Below are 25,678 nucleotides of genomic sequence, written 5' to 3' on the forward strand. Positions count from 1 at the left end.
TTGCAGTGTTTCCAAAAGTAAATATCTCACAGCAACCAAATCCACTGAAACCACTGCCAGAAACCTTGCTGTGCTGATTCCTTCCCTTTTCAGTCCTCAACGGCCCTCAAACTCAACCACTCTTTTAGGGTTTGGTGGTTCTTTATTTCTCCATTGCTGTATTACAGATTACACTCCATCTCTGAGAACTGGAGAAGAGTATTTGGGCTTGCCCTTAGAAACAAGTATTTAATACCCACCATGCTAGATGACTTCAGAGATCACTTACATACACACAGCTAGGTGGTTAACAAGAAATGGGGTGACAGAGAGCTGTCCAGACCCAAAGGCAGCCAAATACACAACAAGAAGTTTGGATTTTTAGCCCAATTACAATATAGATCTGGATTTCAACCAAAACTGTAAAAATGCCATGAGAACAACTTTTACACTAGAAAACCCCTGTGGGAATCTGGGGGTGGGACAGAGCTGGTAGCACCCAGAGGAAGCTGGCTTATAACTCTGAAGAGTTCAAGGTAGGGGGAAATGGAAGACTGGGGTACCCTTCCCAAAAGGCAGCAAGGGTGGTGTTGGTCCCAAGGCAGGTGGAGGGAACTAGAGACGAAGCTGGGGAAGGGCCCAGTTTATACTTCTGAAGCCCACAGTGTCACAGCCCTTTTCCAGGCCTGGATCCAATGGAAGATGGATCCAGAATTTGCAATCTGGACTGAACCATTCACAGAGCTCATGGACATTCGGACCTGCAGTACTGGTTCAAGGCCAACCCTGGAAATAACTAGGCAGCCTAAGATTTTTATTGTTTTTTAAAAGACACAACCTTGCTTAGGGACAGATCCTATTCCGAGATGACTAACCTTTCCTAAGTAAAAGCACTGCTACTGTGTAAGATACACTTCTTATAATATTGCTCATTTGCAACATGAATGCTCATAGGCTAGGTCAACAGCTGTATAAGCAATCAGATTTTCAGATAACTAAGCTTCCCTTCCACCCAAAGATGATAAGAGTCTCCATGATCTTTGCATTAAACCATATACTAATTCTACAGCCCTCTTCAGCACATACCTAACAAAATGGGTAAGCACATTCAAGTCATACACGTTCTGTGCCCTGAAGTAATACAGCTAGTACAGCTTACTGTGGGCTAGATGGTGGGCTGCTTAAGTGCAGCTGTGCTATGTGTGGGGAGTGTACAAGGAGTCTTTGCATTCTCACACCAGGGTCAGCTACAGTTCTAGTCCATGCATTCCCATGAACACAAGAACTGTTTCCTACCAGTGCCCCATATCAGCCATCCCGAAGAGGGCGGGGGGAGAAGGAGAAGGAAGTTGGAGCATGGCTCTGCCCCTACTGAATTGACCAGTGGTGCTGGGCTGGCATGGAATGGAGAGCATGCTACGCCCCCTTAAGGGATGTTGCAAGTAGACATATTCACCCGGCCCAGCTGGGAGCTCAGGGAAGAATTGTGCTGCTGAAGTGTTGCCATTCTGCATTGCCCCAATATGGGCTGGTGTCTAATTTAGCCCTGTATAAATAGCCTGGATTCACTGAAAAAATCTTATCTAGTGGAATGCCATTGTTTATAGGTTTGTAATGTTATAGAATGATTAAGCGACGCTGTCTATTGAGTCGTTAATGTATTCTGCACAATGTCCCAGTAATCAACCATTTTATTTTTGGCAGCTATACACATGCATCTGCTTTCAAAAAAGAAGATGCCATTGTTAAGACACCAATGGCTGTTTTATGTAACTAGTAGTTAAACTGGGGAGTTCTTTGGGTGTCCTGGTGCAGTGCATCATACGCTGGGAATTTGAGGAGCGCAGAGAAGTTGTTAAGAAGCCTCTTTGGCATTCTAGCTTGGATGTTGCGATTTGGAAAGTCTGGTTGAAGTCCTCAAATCTAAGCAATGGCAGGCCATGTTCTCTCTCCATTTTCTAGGATTATATGCCATATAGAACGTTCAGAGTGTATTGTTTCTTAAAAGATTTATCTGTAACAATAATGTTCTCCAAAACTTGCTTTGAAAGTGAAGACGGACATTAACTCAGGGATCAGGCCAAATTCACCTTCCTCTTTTTTTTTTTTTCCTATGCTCCACTCAATTTGGGCCTGAAACATGAAGAAAAACAATCCCTGTGATTCCTCGTATAGTGCCATGCAATGTGGATGCTCGATGGACAGCATTTTTGTTACATCAAGTCCTTCAGGGGTTGGTTCTCAACCTGTGGGATGGAGAGTGAATAGGGAATGAGAAGGAAAAATAAAGATAAAGAACAAAAGTATAAAAACTGGGGAAAACCATACACAGAAAATACACAGAAAGGGGGGAGAAAAAAAAAAAGAGAGAAGAGAAGGGGGAAAGATAAGAAAGAGGGAGGCAGACAAAGAGAACAAGAATGACTGGGACATGGTGACCATGCCAGCGCATTGAATAAGGGAATATTTGGAGGGAAGGTGGCCCATGTTCATATCCATCATAAACAGAGGGCTGTAAACCAAAAAAGTTGAGAGAGCCAGTGCCTCGCCTGCATATCCTAGTACAACAAGCCTTGCACAGAAGGCAGGAATATTCATGGAGACAATACATGGCATCAGCAGCCCCAATAGTCACTTATCTTTATTTGTTGAGGTTCACACATAGTGCCCATCAGCAAATCTCTGGGCACATGTGCAACGCAACTGCTTAGTGCATATGATGTCTTCCTCTGTGGTAGGTCTGTCAGTATGAATAGCGGTCATAGGTAGAAATTCATGCAAGCAGATGAGAATCGGTGGATGAGTAAAGATATAAGAAACCTACTGATCCCAGGCCAGACACACACATCTTTCCTCTCTCTACATATCTCTGGCCATCTGTACTGCTAACACCCTTGCCATATTCTCCCCCGCCCCACAATCAATGGCTGCACACCTGTGACCTCTTCCCCTCCAACACATCCCCACTGGGATTCACAGAGCATGCAGAGCAATTTACTACTGACTTGGTCAGTAACTTGCAGTATAACTGGCACTGCTCTGGGAGGGGAATGTGACGCATACAGTGGGTGTTTCTGAACTTCTCTGCTGCAGGCTACCAGCCAATAGCCTGTTTTCTCACACACTGAAAGCCGTATGAATTTGCCCTGGTACCAGCAATTGATGGATCAGCAGTGCAGAATCCAAGGATAGTCAGGAAAAGCCATGATTTGCACCAATGGAGTGTGTCCTAATGAGAAGCAGGGGTAAGTACCGTTGGTGCAAATTGTAACTTTCCTTATCTTCAGGTAGGTTCTGTACTGATGCAGCTACATCTGCAGCTGCCATCAATTACTGGAATCAGGGCTGATTCCCAGTACAGGCAAGGTACTGGGAATCTGATTCCCAGTACCTTGCCTGTACTGATTCCCAGTACAGGCAAGGTATTTGGTATGGAAGGTCTGGGGGGTCTGCACAGTTGTTCACTCTCATATAGTAATATTCCCCTTCTGCATGGTCTTCCTAGGCCCTATGTATCTTCAGCTGTCCCTGTCTGTTACCCTCTGTTCTGCAAAATTAACAGGAGCATGTATTTTACTGATGCACCTTTTCCCATACATAGCAGTTGAATGGATAGTGAGGAATAAATTTAAATTAGGCTGCACATTAAAGTAATTATCTAACATGGAACATTACTTACACTGGAAATGTAAACTGGCACTTCTGTCATATGACAATGGGATTAGGATATTCACACTATGCAGACAAATTGGAGACAATGGGAGTAGTGGTACTGAGTAATTCACTGTGTTAGTTTCTGCATCAATTTTAGTGTATAATGAAACCATTACCACAAAACTCCGACGATCTCCAAATGATGCAGACCCCATTTGTTCTGCAAACATGAGCGTAGGAAGCTATAACCTCACAGATTTCATCCTCATAGCAGCTGTTTTCTTCACATGCAGAATAGAACATGTCTGGAGAGATTATTCTGTGGCATTGTGCAAACTGAGGTGAGCGCAGAACGTTGCACTTGGTAGTGGCATGTTCGGTGCATCTGTCATCTCTCTTGATTTCACAGATTTTGCCTGGTTCTTTCACAGTCCATTCTTGAATAAATGTGCTGCTGTCAGATGTGACAGAGCCATTACTTAATATGAAGTCATTGCCATTGTTTTGGTCGCAAAACCCTAGGTGAGTGAGAAAAACGAAGGTTTAAAAACCATCAGCAGTCAAACACTTTTGAGCAAACAGAGACGAGGCAAACAGAGCTCCTAGGGGCTCAACAGTTGAGCTGCAAGGGGAGGAAGAATGGGTTTTGCTCCTTACCGCTTCTTTATGATCTATATAGGCCTAAAAAATCTCAGGATGTTTTTTACTTGTTTATTAGGTTAGAAATCCTGGTTTTGTTATTTGGTATTCTATGGATGCCTGGAGAACCAGAGAGATTATGGCATCACAAGAGAGTGAAAGCTGAGCCATCGAGGGTATATCTACAGTGCACACTAAGCCCAGGTCTGTGGGAACCGGGCTTGTGGACTCGGTGTTTCTAAACTTGAGCATCCACATTGTATTTTAAACCTGGATTTACAATTACTGGACCCAGGTCTCACAGCCAGGCTAATGCATCCCTACTGCACTACATGGACCCTCTGACTTAGGTCTGTGGCTTGACCTGTGACCACACTACAAAATGACAGGGCTTGGACCCGAGTTACAGCAGGACTCAGGTTCTGACCCCGTTTGTCCCCCACCCTCCAGCAGAGTCCTAGGACCCGGGACCTGAGTGCTTAGTGACCCAAGTCAGCCTGACTTGTGTGTGGCTGTGGCACAAACCTGAGACAGAGCCCAGATTTAGTGTACACACCTGCGAGAGGAAGGGATTTTTAGTCTGACTGTTTAAAACTCTATTTGTTTTGCTGGTTTTCGTTAACACCTATTTAACTCAAAACACTGAAAAAAGTACTTGTGAAAAAAAAGAGTTCTGGAATAAAGATTCAAGACACTGCAAACTTCTTCAACTAAGGGGAGAGAATTACAGTTTGTAACGTATAGCTGAGATCTCTACCAGGCCCTCTACTGAAAACAAGGAAGATCAGACTTGACATCCTAAGGTAAAAAGCAAATAGAAAAAACCCAAACACACACATACACCCTCACAACCTACACCTTTCATGTCTTCTTTATACATCATAAAAAAATGGGGGACAAGATCTCCCTTTGCAGGTAGCATTTAAAGGTCCTGTGCTGGGAAAAGAACTGGTCTGAACAAGATAACTGTCAGAAAAGATGTAACTGGGACAAAGCCAAAAATCAAGCCATACGCTGCCAAGTGTCAGCAATAACATCAGTGGCTACCAGATCCTGTGTTTGTACTGGTGCAAATTGCTAATTCATTTATGTTTGGGTTAAAAGTTACAATTCTATTAACTATTTCACCTTCTCAAGCAGAAGCTGGTGTTATTGTTCCCAACAATCCATTTGCTTCTTCCTTCAAACCAATCCTCCCAAGGAGGACATTGCTGAATTATTATTATATATTGTTATTTTTATTATTGTTATTATATATTGTTAATTTAAATGTGGCAGGTCCTTTCCAAACACAGATGAAGATACAATTCCTAAATTTGATTAATGACTTATAGTTGCCCTTGTTGCATCCTAGAGAACTGTTTGTACTTGCAGGTGTTTAATTTCACCCTTTTCAGTTTGCATTTCTTTATTTTCCAGCACATTTTTAGGATTTTTTTGAAAATTTCAAGAATGTCACAGTTAATTTTTGAGGGCAGAGGTGATGCCCCAATCACATATTACAAACTGAACAAAAGTCCTGCCCCTTAGCTCAGAACCATTTATTTACCAAGTTAGATGGCTCCTTTCCAACATTTTTTGAGTTACTGGTGAGAAAAAAGCCATCTTAAAACCCTGAAAAAGTAGGATTCTTTTCAGTCTTCTATAACTCAAAAAGAGATGGTGGGATTTGCTTTAAACTTCCCAAAGAATTTCACCCCTAGGCTGGGATTAAGAATGGAAAATTTCAAGCCCAAAGAAATTTTTTCCAGAAAGATACAAGCATTTGTAATGGGAGCAAACAAGCCAGGGGTATAACATAGGAATACCATTGTCATAAACTAGCCTGGTACAAGGTGTTTTTTTAAGCCCCACCTAGCACATTTCCCCCCCTATATTTAACAATAGAATTCCATATGTAGGCCCAATCCTGCAAGCTATTCCACCTAGATTTCTATGGGTATGTTATGTCTACACAGCCAAAAACCCACCACAGCAAGTCTCAGAGCTCAGGTCAAGTGTCTTGGGCTTAAGCGGCTTGAGCCCAGGGTTAAAAATAACAGTCTAGATGTTCAAGTTCAGGCTGGAGCCTGGGCTCTGAAACCTGGCGAGGGTGGTGTGTCTCAGAGCCTGAGCTCCTGCTTGACTGGGAACGATTACACTGCCCTTTATAGCCCTGCAACTCGAGCTCTGTGAGTTGATCCAGGCCCTGAGACTAGCAGCCATAGAGGGTTTTTGGCTATGTAGAGATACCCAGAGAGATCTAGGTGGAATAGCTTGTAGGATCAGGCCTATGTATGGAATCTATGCCTATACCTAGAAGCAGCAGTTCTCAAACTGTAGGTCAGGACCCCAAACTGGGTCACAACCCCATTTTAATGGGGTCACCAGGGCTGGCATTACACTTGCTGGGGCATAGGACCAAAGGTGAAGCCTGAGCTTCATCACCTGGGGCTGGGGCCGAAGCCCAAGCCCTAGCACCACCGCCTGGGGCCAAAACCCAAGGGCTTCAGCCCTGTGCAGCAGGATTTGGGCTTCAGCTCCGGCTCCCCTGCCTAGGGTGGCAGGGCTCAGGCTTCATCTTTGGCCTACCCACCCAGGGCAGCAGGGCTCAGGCGGGCTCAGCCTTCAGTCCTTCATGTAGTAATTTTTGTTTTCAGAAGGGGGTCATGTTGCAATGAAGTTTGAGAACCCCTGATCTATACCTATGTCTACACAGAACCCTGCTGGTTTTTCTGAGGTTCTATATGGCACATGGATTACCTCACACAGAAATGCTTGCAGAGTAGAGGCCCACACATACTTCTTGATTCTCTCCAGTTACAAGAAACCTCAATAATAATTACAGCCTCAAACGAGGCAGCTGAAAAAGGTAATTTTCAAACTTACCACAAAGGCCATATGTTTGTGAAGAAAAGCTCCCTGGGTCAAGATGAAGGGTAAATTCATTGTTTCTTGGAGTGAATGTGAAAATATGTCTGAGCTGGGAGAACCTGATCTCATGCATTATTGCTCCATAGATGGTGACTTCAAAGTAATCATCAGTATAGGGAACAGTAGTAATTTCTCCATTAACAGCAACCTGTTTCAAGAGGGTGAGAATACTCCATCATTTCTACCAACCAACCAAAATAAATTAAAGTTTATAGAGTCTAGATATTCCTAAATACATTTTAACTTCATAAGGGACTGAAGATCAAACTGGGTTGATTAAAGCCAAGAGAATACAAATAATATAGACACCAGTTCAAGCTGCAAGCAGAGTCTCTGCTCTGGGTGTAGAAATGCATGAAATGGATTGTGTGCTCCTTTTTTGTGAGTCAACACTTTCCCATTTGCAGCATCACATAAGTATTTACTGGCTAACAGTCTAATCCTGTGAGGTGTTCAATGCCTTCTGCTGGATGTTGAGCACCCTCAGATTCCAGTGAGAGTTGAGGCCATACAGCACCTTAGAGGATCAGATCCAAATATCCTAATTTCATCATAATTGGCCTTGAATTTGGAACAAATAGTTCTCCTCTATTTACTGAAGAACTTCTGTATGACCACAAAAATCATCCCATCCATTGACAAGAAACTATGGGCAACAATGAAAGAACCTGATGGTGATATAGGACTACAAAACATATATGGCACTGCAGACATTGTTTTAGTTGTGGTATGAGGTAACCTATGTAATTGTATCTGACTTGGAGCAGACACTGAACCTTTCTATAGACTACTGTTCATATATTACGTTGTTATGCAAGGGTGTGAATAGATCTAGTTAGCTCTGCCTTGTATGTTAGTCAATACTTGTATGTCTGAGTTCCCTAAAATTGTATTAAAGCTTTGAACAGTAACATCCACAACTATTAAATTAACACCTGTTTGTCTATAAAGTGAATGTTAGACACATTGGGGCAGATTATCTGCTAGGGCTGAGATCCACTCAATGCAGCAGATGCGTGAGAGTTCAGGAAGCCAGTTATGGCTCCCTGATTCTCTCTGGTTGCACCCTTGCACAGGTTAGAGCAGCTCATGGGCTCCAAATTCCATCCTCTTTGCCTTGCCAGAGTAGTGCAAAGAAGCAAATTTGGTGCATCATATGGGCAGGGACTTTATTCTGGAATCAAAAATTATAAAGATTTTCGCAGCATAAGAAATAAAACACTGTAAATAGAAAAAAAATCGGCACTGCAATAGAAATACTGAAAAAGGAGAGCACAACTCTGTTCTCATAATCTGGAATATTGTCATTTGACCAGAGAAACATAAAGCTATTTCATTGCTCATGGCTTACCGTCATGTCACTAGAGAGCTGTATTGATTTGCCATGGTGCTTCACTTCTATGGCATTCATACAGTTTAGTTTTGGTGTTGAACTGCATGCTCCATTGTGGAGAATCACTTCAATATCATGCTCTCTGTCTTGTAACAAGGTGTAGGAGCAATTGCCAGTCAGTTTAAAATCCAGCCCATCAAAGGTGACAATATGTCGGGTCGAGCTGCCCATGCACATGCCTGCAAAGGTGAGGACAGAAAAAAGATCATTATCTCTGTGAAGCTGGCAGTCCAGGTGCCAGCTCTCGGCAAGGCTGCAGACATTTGCTGGAGACCAAACTAGTTCACTTATGTGTTAGTGTTGCTAAGTATAGGTGTTAGTCTTATAAAAATGTATTTAATGTTTACACTGTATAAAATGTTAGTGAGTTACTGCATGCATTAATCTTATTTGTAATGTCTGTATTCCATGCTATAAGGAAATATGTATGTTTTGCTTCATAACTTTGAAAATGTTTGCTCTAAACTTGAGAACTCCGATGGGAAGAGTGTTCCCCCTTCCCCCGCTGCTCATACTGAAGATCAGAATCAGATGGGCCATCCAGGAACATTGCAATACAAAGGCCCTATTGCACCTTCAAAATGTTACATGCAAGAAAGCTCGTCCAATAGTCTTGAAGGCAGAGTGAAGGAAATAAAAAGAAAGACAGGAAAATCGTCCATCTCTTTGCTGTTTGAATTCTCATAGGGCCAGAGACACTAAACTGAAAACAGAGACCCCCAGAGGCTACCCCTGAGTCCACTCTGAAAGACATTTTGAATTCACAGATCACTACAACTCCGATGAAGTGAGCTGTAGCTCACAAAAGCTTATGCTCAAATAAATCTGTTAGTCTCTAAGGTGCCACAAGTCCTCCTTTTCTTTTTGAGTATTTAGGTTGTAACTCATTTGTATGTATATGTTTGCTCACTTTAACCTTTAAATAACTCTCTTTTTTCTCTTTCCTAGTTTAGATAGTTTATCACAGGATTGGCTACCGACATGTCTTTGTCATTGTCAATATCTCTTCCGATTCATTTTGAGCCTGACCCAGAATACACTGATATCAGTGGGAAGAACCCATTAAAGATAGGAAGTTAATCTTGAAAAGGTAAAGTTAAATATTTCATCAAATCCTAGAGGAAAAGGAAAACCTATCAGCATCTTGTGATGAAATGAAGTTTTTCTAATTGTCTCTGTCAGGAATAACCATTATTACAAAATAGTCAGATAGTGGCAGATCCTGTGTATACAAATTGTTTTCTACCGAGTTTGATGTATTAACATATTTCTATTGAAGAAGAGCAACAAAGGAGAAAATAGTTAGTTTGTGTCCTTTTCTCCCTTTATGATGTATAAGGAACGCATTTAAAGGATATTTTTGTTGTTATTTTGTTTTAAACTTGTTTTTTCCTGGATGACTGGAGAACTAGTAGGATTATGAGCTGACAAGTACCAAGGAAATGAAACCTGAGCAATTAGACAGGGTTTTTGATCAAACTTTTAAAAACCCTTCATTTGTTTTTGTTAGCCACTATTTCACTCCAACAGTTGGGAGGAAAACTCTCTTTGTTAATTATTCAACTTCCTGGCCCTACAATTAAAGGCTGAGAAAACTCCCATGCCAGGTCCTTTGTCCTCCAATGAGACCTCCAGGACTGTCCTTACCCATACACAAAGTACGCAGCTGAGAAGCGCACTAGGAAATTTGGGGCACCACATTTCCTGGTGCCCTGCACAGCTGCGTGCTGCTCCAGCCCCTGCTCTGCCTCTTCCCCATGGCCCCTGCCCCTGCTCCGCCCTAGCCCCACCTCTTCCCGCCCCTGCTCTGCCCCAGCCCCACCCCCACTCCACCCCTTCCCCAAAGCCCCCGCCCTTGCTCCACCCCTGCTCCGCCCCCACTCCCCTAAGGACTGCTGCAGGGGGTGGGCCTGCACTCACCGCATGGTAAGTAAAGCAACCCAGACCCCCTGCTCCATTCTGCCGGCTCCCAGCTGCACCGCCGGCAAGTGCTGGGGGGGCGGTTCCCCCCTGCCCCACAAGGCTGGGAGCCAGGGGAGCAGAGCAGAGTGGGCTGGGGCCAGGGGGCGCTTTCCCCCCTGCCCTGCAACCCTCTCCTCCCCCACACGTAGGGCACCAAAATGGCTAGGGAGGGCCCTGGAGACCTCCAGCAAGAAACTGCAAAGACCAAACTTGATGTTCCTAATATTTTAAGGTTAAAAAGAGGCAGAAAAATATCTTTAAAAATATCTCTCAGGTCTGTTTTATAATTCCTAACACAGCAAAAAAGACACAAGCCCATTTTATTTTCCTGTTCTGGAAACCTTTCTATATTGTGCTGTCAGATTATGAACTACCAAAGCCATACATAGCCATTGGAACACTTTTGGAAATGTAGCACCTTCATACTGTTAAATATACCTTCTTTTATGTTATTCCTATACAAGAGTTGTAGAGAGATTACCACTAAAATCTTTACAAGCCTAATAAATACAAAATTTTGTAAGAAAATGTATCTGCATATACTATCGTTTGTTTGGCTGCTGGTTTATAAATACAGTAAACAATTTAATGTTTGTCTGTACTCTCAGCAAACCTCTAATCTCAGTTTTAAGCAAACAAAGTTTCAAAAGCACTACTAAATGAAATCACAAGCAAATGCAGTAGACTGCAGCCTGGTCTACACTACAAAGTTTTGCTGGTGTAGCTCTGACAGCAAGCAGTGTGGGGAAAAGATCAGCAACCCTCCCGCCTCCAGCCAACATAGCTGCACTGGCAAACCTTACCACCACCACCACCTATGTAGACACAGCTATGCCGACAAAAGCATGCTTCTATTGCCTTAGCTAATGTAGTCATATAGCTGTGACATCAAAAGAACTCCTCTGGCAGCTAAAGCCGAGTCTCTGCTAGTGGGCTCGGCCAGAATAGTTATACCAGCTAAGGCACTTAGCTCCAAGTACTTCACTCATTTAGGATTTGGGGCTGCTCACATTCATGTCAATGGGAGTTTTGCCATTGACTTCAGCATGTGCAGGATCAGGCCCTCATTGGCCAGTTGACTTGTATAGAACTAACACAGACTTGCACTGGTTTAGCTGAGCCAAAAACACATATGACTTGTGGGTTTTGGTAAATGTGAAAAGTTAGCAGTCTGCCTTACAAATTCATATCATCTTGGGAAATGAAGTGCATTTCTGGGCTATCATGGCGTGTTAAATTTATACAGAGCTAAACAAACATTATCTCATTCTGAAGGGCAATAACCTTAAGACAACTATAGGCTTTTCTGTGCCAAGTGACTAATGGTACAAGTGGAAATTTTAAATTTAATCCCTTAAGAGATCCTTTAGGGAGACATATTTGGAATGCCAAACTAATGGGTTTGTATTGCTGTTCACTTATTCATGAAATAGGAAATATCACACTATTGAAATAAAAATTACATGAGTAATTGTTTCTTCTTTTGGACACAAATAAAATGATTCAGCTAAAATCTATGCAATAATTTTACATTTAGGGAATATTTACATTAGACAGGAATCTTGGATTTAAAATGGCTAGATAATTTAATGTGCTTTGAAGGGAACATTAAAAATGTAAATTCTTGGTGTGAAAGTTTTCCACGTCTGACAACAAAAAGCTCTGAGTCCAGCTAGAAATCCTGAACATTTCAAATAGCACATTAGTCACTTCAGGAACTTTGTCTTTGAATATGGCACTTCCTCAGAGGACATTTTTTATCCCAGGATGAGATTATACATTACAGCTGGGGAGTCATGGGATTTTACTATTAAAAAATGATTGGGGATAAAATTTTCAAAGGCACTTAAGTGACTTAGGCACCGAGTCCAAAAGGGCTTTAGGCACTTTATAACTGAAAGTCAATGGGGCTTAGACTCCAAAGTGCCTAAGTCCCTTTGAAAATGGGATTCAAACACTCCAAAATAACTTAGGCATTTTTGAAAATGTTACCCGTAGGCTCAAATCTTTGGAGCTACTGCGAATTTTGTCTAAAAAGGCATGGAACACTGTGCTTTATAAATGCAGCCTAATGTATGCATTTGCCATTCATATTTTTGTACAGCAGTTAGAAAGCATGAAAGTGCCTAACCTTGGCTCTAGGCACTTGTAATCAAAATAAGCATATCAATCAGTTACTTTTCTTGTGCAGAGCTCAAGTATACTGGGTGCAGTAGCTTTTATGGCCACTGCATCTTCCCTGTTGTGGATTGGTGAGGCTTGGTCTGTGAATCCATGTTGTTGTGGATCCAGAGTTCTTACTCCTGACCCATCCCTGCCGTGCCTGGACTCCTCTCCTCTGCAGACTGCTGCGGAACTGTGCTCCATGCTGTGTAGGGGTAGAAAGACCATGTGCATGGTCTCACCACATAACCGCCTCCCCCATGCAGCAAGGCTGTACCAGTTCCACTGCATTCTGTGCCTTTTCCGTGGCCTTTAAATTGGGTGGGAGGGTTTGGCTCTTCGCTTGATCAAAGGGCCATCATTTTTTCCTATCTTCCTTCCACATGAAAACAATTCCCCTCCCACACACACATCTAAGAGGTACAGTGGCATTCTAGCAAAGCTCATCATAGGGCAAGCCCTGCATTAACTACTATAATCACACGGAAAGCCGTGAAGTCAAAAAGCAGCAGAGCATCTTCTCCCCCTACTGTGTGTGGGTGGAGGGGAGGGTCATTTCCCAGAGGCTCTCTTTTCAGCAACCAGCAACTCCAGCACCACTGCTGGGACCCTCATCTCTGCGTGTTTGAGTGGGAGTACTCTCACTCTGTCTGAGCCAAGGCACAGCTCACACAATATCAATTGTTCCTGTTCACACACTCAAAATCAAGAGCAAACGCGATGTATTAGGGTTTTTTTCTACATCTGCCTGGGCTCAGAACCCAACCCAGAAGGTTGAGGTTAGCCAGAGAATAGACTAAATGTCCTAGAGTTTGTTCAGATTCAGTTTATTTTTCCAGACTCCCTCCTCCCCAGTTCAGAAAGGTCTGGAAATTGGAAACCAGTCTGGGCCTCTCCCTGGTAAAACGTTATAATTTTTTCCAGCAGACAGTCCCACGCTGTGGCCCCAATCCTGCAAACGTGCCCGTTCTTAGCTTTAAGCCGGCAAGCAGTCCCTCTGCTCATGCCTATAACTGTTTGCAGGATGAGCGCCTGTATTTCAGTTTGACCCCATCTATTTCTGTGGTGGCATAGAGTCACAGGATGATTGGCCCTAGGGGGAGATGGGGCCAGCCATGCTGTAAATAATTGGCTGCTTCCCATCCTCTTTCTAGGGTATCTTTGAGAGTTTTTCTGGCTCCTGTATAAATCAGTGGGGCCCCCGGCTGGTTTCTTTGAACTACCCAGCCTTCTGCAAACCCTGGCTCGGGCCTTCCACAGGAGCCTATCCACTGTTTATGATTGCACACCCCAGACTGATCTCTCTCAACCTTTTTATAATGTCTGGGTGTCTATTAATCTATCATTTTAGTCCTGTCCCCACAAGCTGAGAAGATGCTGATTAATTATGACATGGGTGTGGCTGACTCCCATTTCCCATTAAAGCAGCTAGTCACCCTTTGACACGTGGCACACTCTGAATGGTCTCTTTCAAGGATAGGCTATTCACAGCTGCACACATCAGTTGCTATTATCATTATATATAACAACTGGTGTGTGTGTGTGTGTGTATATATATATATGGTACATATACATTTTATGGTACATAAAAATGTCTGCCAAACGGGTTCAGCCATTTACACGAATGAGGCTAGGGAAAAATATATTTTGCCTGGATCTGGTGACCTATTCTTTAAAAAACTCTAGCACCCCTATACCTTGGAGCAGGGACTTAAATTTGTCAGAGGACGGCCGTTGTTTCAGGAACGAGCCTTCTGTCATCCCTGTGAAAATCTGCCCAAATCTGGCCAAGTTATAAGCCTCTGAAAAATCAATTTGTACATTCTCAGTAGAAACAACTTAGTTTTTAGCAACTAAATTCCCAATATTCCATCCATACTGGGCATGCTCCAGATTGGGACTGAGCAGGACTTTCCCTGAAATTGTAGCTCGTGGCTGCTGCAGGCAGTGCCAAGTCCAGGCCCAGGTACCTGAACTGAGAGCAGGGCAACTGTCTCTCCTAGGCTTTAGATGACCCCCCTGCTATGCCGAGGCAATGTGGAGGAGGAAGCTGGTTGATTCACATTCAGAAATGGTAAGAGTCAGACCCAAGTGGAGGGGGTAGGAGAAGTAGATTAGGATAAGGAACCTAATGGGAAGAGACTGGGAGTGGAAGCTGGAAGTGGTCCTGGGAGAAGAGGGAAACTGGGGCTGGGAGTTTGGAGGGAAGAGGGAAACTGGCTAGCAATGAGACTGACTGTGAACAAATAAGAGGGCAGGAGGAGGAAAGATAGATTTGACAAAGAGATGGGTTTGCAAGGGGAGAACTGGGACTAGCTGGACAAAGAGACTGGAACAAAGATCCCAGGGAGAGAGACTGGGACTGGCCAACATTGGTAGGGGCAGGGAGATGACTAGAAATCAGGGTTGGGGAGAGAAACAGATTAGATGAGGAGCCAGGAAGGTTCCGCCCAAAAAATAATATGTGATCACATAATTAAAGACTGCATCATAATACATACACACAATAGGGCTGAATCAAGGTTGCCCAGGCATCCGTAATTCTGGTATTTCCTAGCTTTAGAGTGCTTGATTTTGCAACCTTAATTAACATTATTTTAATATATTTTTTGTGATATATATATATATATATATATATGTGTGTGTGTGTGTGTGTTTGATGTACACAATTATATGTTTACCATATTTGTAATGTGTAAGATGCATTTGGGGCCCAGTACTCTGTTTATAATTAAGGCTATGTTTTAGTCACAGGTATTTTTAGTAAAAGTCATGAACAGGTCATGGGCAGTAAACAAAAATTCACGGCCCATCACCTGTCCATGACTTGATCTGTACCCCTGACTAAATCTTGGGAGCGCCGCAGGTGCTCGTGGGGGGGGGGGGGGGGGGCTGCGGGTGCTGGTGGCCCAGGGGGCGTCGTGGGTGCTGAGGGGAGGGGGAGTTGGCTGGCATGCTCCCTACCTGGCTTCTCGGAAGCAGCGACATGTCCCTCCCTAAACTCCTAGCTCCATGCACTGCCAGCTCCACAGCTCCCATTGGCCGGGAACTGCTGTCAATGGGAGCTGCGAGGGCCATGCCTGCGGGCGGAGGCAGAGCTAGGAGCTGAGGGATGGGCATGTTGCTGCTTCCGGGGAGCCCCGCAAGATAAGCACGGCCCAGAGCCCTCACTCCCTCCCGCATCCTAGCCCCCAGCTCCCCTGCACACACACAAAAACTCGTCCGGCTGCTGTTGGGGTGGGGGAGGTGGCTCGAGACTGCCCCAGCAACAGCCAGTACAACTGGCCCAGGGGCTGCCTAAGCTGCGGGGGCAGCCCCAGATCTAGCTGCACCGGCCGTTGCAGAAATCACAGAGTTGACAGAAAGTCACCAAATCCATGACTTCCGAGACCTCCATAACAAAACTCACAACCTTATTTATAATCCATCTGAAAATATCTGTATGTTTGAAAGATATTTATGTCTTCTTATGAAAAAAGCTTAAATATAAAACCTATTAATTATAATTTGAAATATTTTAATTATAATTTTAATATATATATATTTCATATCAGTGTATTTAGCACTAAAAATGAAAGGAAAAAATATTGACAAAATATGAGGAAAAATCAAAACGGTTTTAATCTATAGCTATATCTTTCAATGTTTTGCATGTCGCCGTGCAAAATCTCTATCGAGATGTGTGAGCTCCCACTTGCTGACATTTGTGAGATGCTATCACAACTAAGGGTATGTCTACATTGCCGTTGGAGGTGTTATTGCAGCACCCAGAGGCATATCCATGAGAGTTTTAATCTAGTCAGCATGGCTAAAAATAGCAGCGAAGCCACAGCGTGCAGAGGCTATACCAGCGTGGGCTATACCAGCCCACCTAGAACCCTGGATACATACTCAGCTTCCTAGGCCACACCAGGTTTCTGTGCCACTGCATCTCCACTGCTATTTTTATCCATGCTAGATAAATTAAAGGTGATGCAGATATGCATACCTGAGCTGCAATCACACCTATCATTGCAAAGTAGACGTAAACTAAGAAAGGGCCCTTTGAGCCTTCAGGAATGTTAGAGGGAGAGTGATGCTGGAATTTCTCGTAGGAGCTTCCAGGATATGTAATGCTGCACCACCCTTTAAAAAAAGCCAGCTCTCTCCTGTCTTTGCACCCAGCCAACCGCATACCCTAGTGTGGAGGGAGTGGGGGGAGCACAGCCATGGGCAGGGGTTATCTTCTCATGTGACTCTTAGTCCTCCTTCATCTTGTGCTCATATACACAGGCTGGCCAAAGACCCCTCCCGAGTCCTTGTGCACCATCTGGCCAGAATCCAGCCCTAAATTATTTGAGACTATGAATTTTGATTTTGATAAAGAACAAGTATAAATTCATCTCAGTTCAAACAACTTTGGACTCCTCCTCGGGTTGTAGCTCTGTGTTCCATTCATCAGTACGTTTCCTGAATACATTGTAGGTCCTGGGGGAAAAAAACCACATATATGCAAAATAAGTTACTCACATGGACATGTCCAGCGGCAGCCACAGGTTTCCTCAGTTTTAACAGCAGGGAAATTATTGTGACATGTAGGTTTTGACATCTTCTCACAATTAATTCGGTGACTCTCCAGAACCGTTTGGCCACCTGGCAAGCATGTCACAATGTGACACTTGTCCGTTAATATCCATTTGTCACCGGGCTATACAAGAAGATGGGCTGATATTAAAATAGGGTTTGATGCAAGAAAAGAAAATTCAGACAACACTTGGAGGCCTCCACTTAGCAGCTACCAGACTGTGTTCCATAACCTAAAACTAGCAAGTAAAGTGACACTGCCAGCAGTGCTGTTCAAAATAGCCTTGGATAATTAAACAATAGAATGCAACGTATTAGGGAGTTCATGGGCATGAGAAAGTTAATATAGAAACATTGCAAGAAATAGACTCTGAAATTCCATGCAAAGGATAATAGTCTATAATGGGGGATGCTTTGCTGGAAGAGAATGAAATATCTAGTACTTTTGTCTATTGTTAGCAGAGCGGCCCTGCAGCACAGATGGACAACACAGTCAATAAAGAATTTCCCAGTGCTTTTCTTGAAATACCAATGCCTTTGGTTTTCATGAGTGTAAAATTATTTTGGAAAGTATTCTGAACACAGATGCTCATAGCACAGCAGGAATTAATGAGAGTTGTTTCAAGCTAGTAAAACAAAAGCCTCTTTTCTGAAGGCTTGGAATAGCTGGGTTATTTTACCTATACTCCTGAACCCTTAAAAATTCCAATCATCCTGAAGGGGATTTGCTGCCCTGCAGGGTGAATGTTATTAGATAACCACTGTGTTCATGTAAAATAAAATAAAAAATACTCTCTTCCTGCAGGACAGTTGGAATTTTAAGGCACACTAGAGGGCCAATTCTGCAGGGTGCACCTCTAAGTAAGTGGTGCAATCGCAACCTGTGTTCAGTCCTCCATTGAGCACTCTAGCTCCAATCCTGTAAAGCTTTCAAGTACATGAATAGTCCTGTTGACCTCAATGCCAAATCATTCAGCAGCTTGCAGGAATGAGCTCTAAATTCCCAGGAATATCATCCCCAAAATGCATGTTTCCAAGACTCAACACCCCTAACTGACTAGTCCTTTAGTGGGTGAGAGAATATCTTTTATTGGATCAACTTCCAATAATAGATATTAGCTCACCCACCTTGTCTCTCTAACGTCTTGGAACCAACATGGTTACCACAACACTGGAAACAACCGTTCATTGTCAGTCCTAGAAGTTCTACTAGGAATAAAGACAGTGGTTCTAAGAGCTGGATGACAGCACCCCAGATTCACAAGCATAAAGAGCATGGTGAAGAAAGGATGGTGACTATCTAGATATGCTACCTTAAGGCTTCTCCATTTCAGCTCTTCTCGTCTTCATGAGAGTGAATAGCAAGGTGACAAAATATCTGGGTTAGACACAGCATAATTCATGGTCTATTCTTGGCACTAGTGTGCAAACCAGGAATAATGCTTTAAAAGTATTTTTCTACAGCTCTGAGCTATGGGATACCATTAGTTCTAAATGAGAACTGCCAGATTTGCAATCATAAATATTGGGAGTACATATTAAATATGAGTGCATTTCCCTAGGCATGCTTTGTAGGTCTTAGGACTTTGAAAAGATTTCATTATAGCAAACTTCTCTTAAAAGTTGTCTAAGATTTTTCAGGCTTGAGAGCTTAGGGGAAGCTATAAAATAAATAAAAGTAATGTGAGGAGTTTTAAATATGGAAAAAATATTTAGGTAGTAAGATATGACATGTTTTTTAATTATACTTTCCTCTCTCTCTCTCAACCCACTGGAAGTAAAGCAACTGGAAGGGTAAGTAGACAGCTGTGCACATCTGGCAAAAAAGGCTTTTTGGTTTTCATATTTCTTTAATTATTTTTATTTAACCCATTTACAGGAAACCTATCACAAAGCATCTAAGAGCTGTACAATAAAACCAAAGCACGACACATTAAAAAATTCAATTAAAAGAATTGTCCGGACGCAGCCAAAGAATCTGGCACAGTGGGAAACCCAGTGACCCTCAAAGCAACAAACAGAGGCTAATTCCCAACTGATGTGGAAATGTTGGAGGGGAAAAATGGGACAGAAAGCATGTGCATGCAGTCACACAAAACACACATACCAATAGCTGAGGCTCCAGAATGGTCAAGGATAAGTCATCTGAAACAGATGTGAATCCCAGAGTGCCAGAGGACGACCCAGGCAAACGTCCTCTCAGAGGGAGCTCCATATCTATTTATTTAGATTTATATACTCATTCTATAACTGAGGACCCTCAGCTCAGAAGGCCAGGCACCTTCACTGAACTCATGAACAGACAGCTTTATCATTTTTAGGGTTTTATCACCAAGGGCTGGTCTACATTAGAAAAGTTCTCCTGGCATAACTATATCCTTTCTTCTTGCAGGGCATGTGGAACCCATAATTTTTGCCTGCCATTTTTCACTAGATATATGACCAATATAGTTGTATCTAGTCTGGATACACTTATACTGGTATAAAGGTGTCTTATAATCGTATAGTTTGCTTCACTTCCTGAAATGGAGAAACTTAAAACTGGTATATACACTTTTAGATCAAAATAGCTGCATCCACTCAAGGCGGGTATTGTCCCTTTGACCACTCTGGTAGAGTTAATGTGGCAAACCTTTCTAGTGCAGGGGAGTGCAAATAGACTTTCATGTGTACTAGTAACACTGCGTCTCCACCCTAGATGTTCTTTTCATAGTCAGTTTCACAGGAAAGGATGTGATGCCACCACTTTTTGCTAAATCAGGTTACGTTGAGATTACGGATTCTGACACTGAGGAGTCCCCATGATTTCAATGAAAGCTGCAGGAAGTCAGCATCTCTCAGGACAAAGCCCAAAGTCATGAATTACAAGGTGGATGACTAGACGGCCAATTCCACAAGGTGTTGATTTCCCTGACCTCCCATCATGTCAGCTCACCTCCTGCAGCAATCCACTCAGCACCTTGTAGATCAGGCATAAGGCCCCATCCTTAAGAACTTAGGAAGGGATCCTAAATCTACACTGATAAGGGATTGATCCTGCAGGGATGTGGATGAGTGTTGCGAGAGGGCAGTCCTGTGCTACAGATGGGGCTGCTGAAGATGCTGCTTTTGTTATTTACGAGCCAATAAGATGATAGAAGAGATGGGAGGAGGTGCTCCAGACTGGTGGTGGAGCAATAACTCTAGACCCAATACACATCACAAGGCATTGAGAAGCTGACTATGAGGGATAGTGTTGTATTAGCATGGTCCAGGGGGTTGCTTTCAGCCTCTGGTGCCCTACACTGCTATCAGGTTTTTAATGGCAAGTCTGCCTCAGTTTCCCCTTTGTTTGGTCAGTCACCATTTAGCCCCATGTCTATTATTGCCTCATTATGATTCCAGACAGAATATTAATAGTCTCCTCCCCTGCACCCCCCCTCCCCAGTATGTTCCTCCTTAGCATGTTAAAATCTCTTGATCCAGGAGGCAAGTAACCCTCGTGAAGAGTCAACAGTCTCAGGCCTCTTTGCTCCACAGGCCTTAATAACCCTCTGCTGAGGTTGGTAGGAGTTCCCAGTCCCACCCACTCCTCTGGGTTCCAATTCAGGGACCTTGTATGAAGAAATTGGAACCAAGTCCTTACTGCTTCCTTGGACTGCTTCTTACCACACCTCCCTAGTTGACTGTTTCCAAGATTGACACACTGATCCTCTTCTTCTGGAGGTCCATTTACCCAGGCACTTTCCCACCAGTCCACTGCTAAACAACTCTGCTCTCAGTAGTTCCTCAGTCTCTCTGATAGCTGACCTTCCATTCTGGCCTGCAGCCTTTTCATTCACTAGCTGTTGCAGGGCCACCAATCAGCCCCACCTGAGGAGGTAACTAGTCTCCCTGTTAACCTTTTAGTGGCTGGAACAACTTGGGGTCTGTATGTTCTATGACAAGCACCCTTGGACACATTTCTGAGGCAGTGTTTGGCTCCTATAACTACCTCTGCTCTCAGTATCTTCGAAAAGCTACAATTCCTGGCTGGCTGTAGGAATAACAGAAGATCCTTAAAAAGGCCACCACTCCAGTGCAGGGTACAATTTCAGATAGGCCAGGCACCAGCCTTTCTTCTTGCAGGGCATGTGGAACCCATAATTTTTGCCTGCAATTTTTCACTAGAAAAATGAATTATAGGTGTAAATCTAAGTATTTGAGCTTCTAACCGCATGATCTGCATCTGTGGCTAGGTAGGTAGAGGTATAAATGTAGAGATTTCAATTATGGATGCAAAAAATTCATGTGCAAATTACGCCGACAAATTGGAGGCTGCCCTTTTGAAAATTCGGCTCTTCATTTATATTAACTGGTTTGTATTTAGCTTTGTTTGGACTAGGAATAATGATGATTTTTTTTACCTTGAGCCAGCTAATCCCACTTAGCACCTAATGAGCATGCAGTTTCACAATTTTGTTATGATGTTGGCATCTAGGAGTCAATACTAGGAGGAACCTTTATTTTAAAAACACACCTTTTTCTGAGTCTAGACATATTCAAAAGGACTTATGCTCTGGCCATATCCTGTCTTTCTAAGGTTATGCCTACACTAGGAAAACATATATATTTTAATACGTTAACTAGCATAGACAAGGCAATTATAGTTTTAACACATTAAATGATCAAGATGAACTCCAGGATGGAGTCTACAGTGCTTGTCTACACTTAAAACACTATGGTGGCACAGCTGCACCACTGTAGCATTTCAGTGTGGACACTACATATGCCGACATGAGGGGTTCTCCCATCAGTGTAGGTGGTCCATCTCCCTGAGTCCCTGTCTACACACGGACTTAGGTCAGCTTAACTATGGCACGCAGGGGTGCAGATTTTTCACACACCTGAGCAATGCAGTTATGCCGACCTAATTTTCTAGTGTAGACTGGGCTTTGTCCCCTACCAGATGAAACATGGATTAGCAGAAGCCTCTCCACTCAAGCACTGAGGCATTGTCGTCTCTGCTTAAAAAAGTCCCTTTTTACAACAAAACAACAAATATGCACTAGTTTAAGTAGAGACAGGGCATCTGTAGTGTTTACTACAAGGTAGTTCAGCAAAGTCAGTGCTCTATTTCCCCATCTGGGGTTGACATTGCCTAGTTTAACGCATGACAAGTCTAAATGGTCTCGTCTCCTTTATATTTTCACAGTGGGCTAAAAACCACAGTTTTTTTGTCAGGGAAGACAAGCCCTGAGTGCTAGTGATTTGGCTCTGCGTGCACGTCCTTCAACAGGGCTCAGCACACGACAGGATCAAGCACCATCGGGGCAGAAAAAGGATTGTGCAGCGTGCTTCCGTTGTTCAATTTAGTAAACTAGCATTTGCATTCTCAGCGATCATTACTGCCGAACAATTAATATTGTTCACCACTTTCTGTGGCAGAGCACATACATAGACATTCATGTTCCAGTCCAGACACTCTACAATATTTTACTTGAAAGGGAGATGGAGGATACAAAAAAAAATACACTTACTTTCCTTTTATTCCCATCCTCATCTATACATTCTCTCGTGGGCTCTGAAAGAGAAAGAGACATAAATTTGGCTTATCTCTCAGCTGTCCAGGATCTTAGGTCAAATTCACTAAAATATGGATTCCATCTTTTAAAATGTGACTCAGACTAAGAGATTTTCTTGTTTTATACCCTGTGAATTTGTTCCTGAGGACCGCATGCATCTGCCCAAAATGTTTGCCAGAAGCTGGGAATGAGCGACAGGGGATGGATCACTTGATGATTACCTGGTCTGTTCATTCCCTCAGAAGCACCTGGCACTGGCCACTGTCAGAAGACAGGATACTGAGCTAGATGGACCTTTGGTCTGACCCAATAGGGCTGTTCTTACGTTATGTTCTTACAAGAAGAGATCACAGAATAGACAAAGCCAGGTTACTAGTAGCATCAACTCGCATTCACACAGTGTCTTTAATCCCAAAGCACTTTACAAACAATCTGCATGTATAGCAGTTACCAGTTAGGCTGCAATCCTGCAATGAGCACTGAATGGGAACAAAGGTCTGCCTATGTGGAGTTCAACACAAGATCAGGGCCTTAGATTGTATGTTCCTTTGGGTAGGGTCCATGCCGGCTTCTGCACCTCATATACACTTGACCACACTCTCAGTGATTAAAGTGTGATAATATAGTATATGGTATATTTACCAAAGAGAGACAAGTAAAGAGCATGGCCTCAAGTCAGCAAAGTACTTAAGCATGCAACTAACTTTAAGCATGCAAGTAGTTCCATTGATTTCAATGAGAATACTCACATGCTTAAATTTAGGCATACTCTGTTCTGATACTATGGTGATGGGCAGCAATATAAAATCCTAAAACAGATATTCTTAAAGTACCTTATTGAACTGGAGCCTCTACCTGCATGTGTATAAACACAATGAAACAAGGAGAATATATTAATATAGGACTCATGGATTTCTAGATCACCCGGCCAGAAGGGAACACTGTGATCATCTCATTTGACCTCCTGTATAAAACATGTCATCAGAATTCCCTGAATTAATTTCTGTTAATTAATGGGATATTATGGCATAATGGTTCAGTTGGCATGTATTTGGGATGTCCCCATTCCTCACGAGTAGCAAACCTTTCATACCATATTACACTACTCCAGGATATATCACCTATACGTCTCATATTTTACAGGAGCAGTATTGTATTTTGCAAATGTTTGAGAAAGCTTTTAAATTTTTTTGACCAGTATTGTTAATAGTATGCTTCCACCTGTAATGCCAGGCTCTCTTAGTACAATTATTCCAGGAAGGGGTAACTTATTTACTTTAAGAAACTTCTAAAAAAGATAACTTTTCTGTTCAGAACAATGGCATACTTTTAAGGTCTAATATCTCAGTATCTACCACCGATAAAAGCAAGAGCCAAATTGTTCAGACTTAGGCGCCTGACTTTAGGCATCCAAGCTTGAGCCTTTAGTCCAAATGCCTTGACCCAATGGAAGGGGGAGATACCAGCTATATAATGGTGTAAAGCTCCTGTTTCCAGTCCTTACAGGTGACATAAATTGCAATAAGAAAATGGTCACTGGTTTCTGCTTCCTGTTTCCCATCCTGGGCCTTGAAGGGAAGCAATTTTGGGAAAGAAATCCCACATTCTATAGAGGTGGGGGGGAGGAAATGTGTCTTTGAAAGCTCATTGTCTAACAAGAAAACAGCAGCTACTTGAGAGATTTTAAAATGTCAGGTGTCCTCTCAGTGGAGATTGATTACATATTTATATGCCAGATCCTGTCCCCTCCCCCAAACACACCTGATTTACATGTAGCAGTACTTTACGCTGCAAATATCCCATTAATTTCTATGGGACTTCTCATGCGGTAAAGTACTATTCAGCAAGGGTAAAGCTGGCAAATGTTTCTACAGCACCTAGCACAACTGGGGCCTGGTCCATGACTGGGGAACTTATGTGCTACCACAATTCAAATAAATACCAATAATAATATGGTCCTATATAATGACTGACTTGGAGCAATAGTAGTAAAATATTGCCCAGAAATAAAAACAGTTCCTGAGAATGTGGCAAAATAAACACAGATGAATTAACTATGTTTTACACGGTGATTTTTTTCTGGTCGTGTTCCTGTATAAAGTCCTTATTTGGTTTATTGCCCAGTTTTAATGATCTGAAATCTTTATGGATATATAGCCCTCAGTGCATAAACCTGTGCAGAAAATGTACATTCTGGAATCCTCATTCACAAAGGGCCTGATTCTGCCTCCTTTCCTTAAGTTCCAGAATACCCCACTCTGCCAGTACTTCCATTGACATCAGTGGGACTACTGACACAGCATGGCATTATTCTAGGTGAGTACGGGTGGTGTAATTAGGCCCCACAACTATACGGACTTGGATTTCTGCACAGAAGATGTAGGTACAGAAGTTCTGATCTTTGTAACTTTAGTATACAAACATGGCTTGCTGCATCAGCGCTCCCTGCCATGTCCTCTTGCTAGAGGCAAAGGCTCACCATAGCAGGAGATATCAGACCAGGTAGCCACCTCTTCCCCTTAGTAGGGGGACAGTCATTAAAAGAGCCTGTTTACTCTTCCATGAAACTAAGGCCTAGTCTTCACTTAAAACTTAGGTTGACATAGCTATGGCATTCAGGGGTGTGAAAAATCCACACCCCAGAGCACCACAGCTATGCTGACCTAACACCCGGTGTAAGTGCAGCAAGGTCAATTAAAGAATGTTTCCATCAGCCTAGATATTGCTGCTTGGAGAATGTGGGGATGGAAAAATCCCTTCCATTGCTGTAGTCTGGTCTACGCTACGGTGTTCTAGTGACATAGCTATGCCAGTGTAGCTATGCCACTATAGTTCCCGTAGCATACACACGCCCTCAGGAAACCCAGGT

The 25,678-nt window shown here is 43.0% G+C and overlaps 1 protein-coding gene across 7 annotated transcripts in view; it reads right to left on the minus strand.

The window, feature by feature from the left end:
- The window catches only part of VWF (von Willebrand factor), a 259,168-nt gene that overhangs the window by 63,066 nt on the left and 170,424 nt on the right, over positions 1 to 25,678 (minus strand). For all 7 annotated transcript variants that reach the window (XM_037913656.2, XM_037913649.2, XM_043529527.1 and 4 more), the window contains 5 exons: positions 22,765 to 22,808; positions 17,213 to 17,390; positions 8,537 to 8,757; positions 7,141 to 7,333; positions 3,810 to 4,151 (listed from right to left, as the gene is read on the minus strand). In XM_037913656.2, coding sequence (XP_037769584.1) covers positions 3,810 to 4,151; positions 7,141 to 7,333; positions 8,537 to 8,757; positions 17,213 to 17,390; positions 22,765 to 22,808 — 978 coding nt within the window. The remainder of the gene's footprint in view (positions 1 to 3,809; positions 4,152 to 7,140; positions 7,334 to 8,536; positions 8,758 to 17,212; positions 17,391 to 22,764; positions 22,809 to 25,678) is intronic.

The sequence above is a fragment of the Chelonia mydas genome, chromosome 1, assembly GCF_015237465.2.
Source record: "Chelonia mydas isolate rCheMyd1 chromosome 1, rCheMyd1.pri.v2, whole genome shotgun sequence".
Taxonomy (NCBI): Eukaryota; Metazoa; Chordata; order Testudines; family Cheloniidae; genus Chelonia; species Chelonia mydas.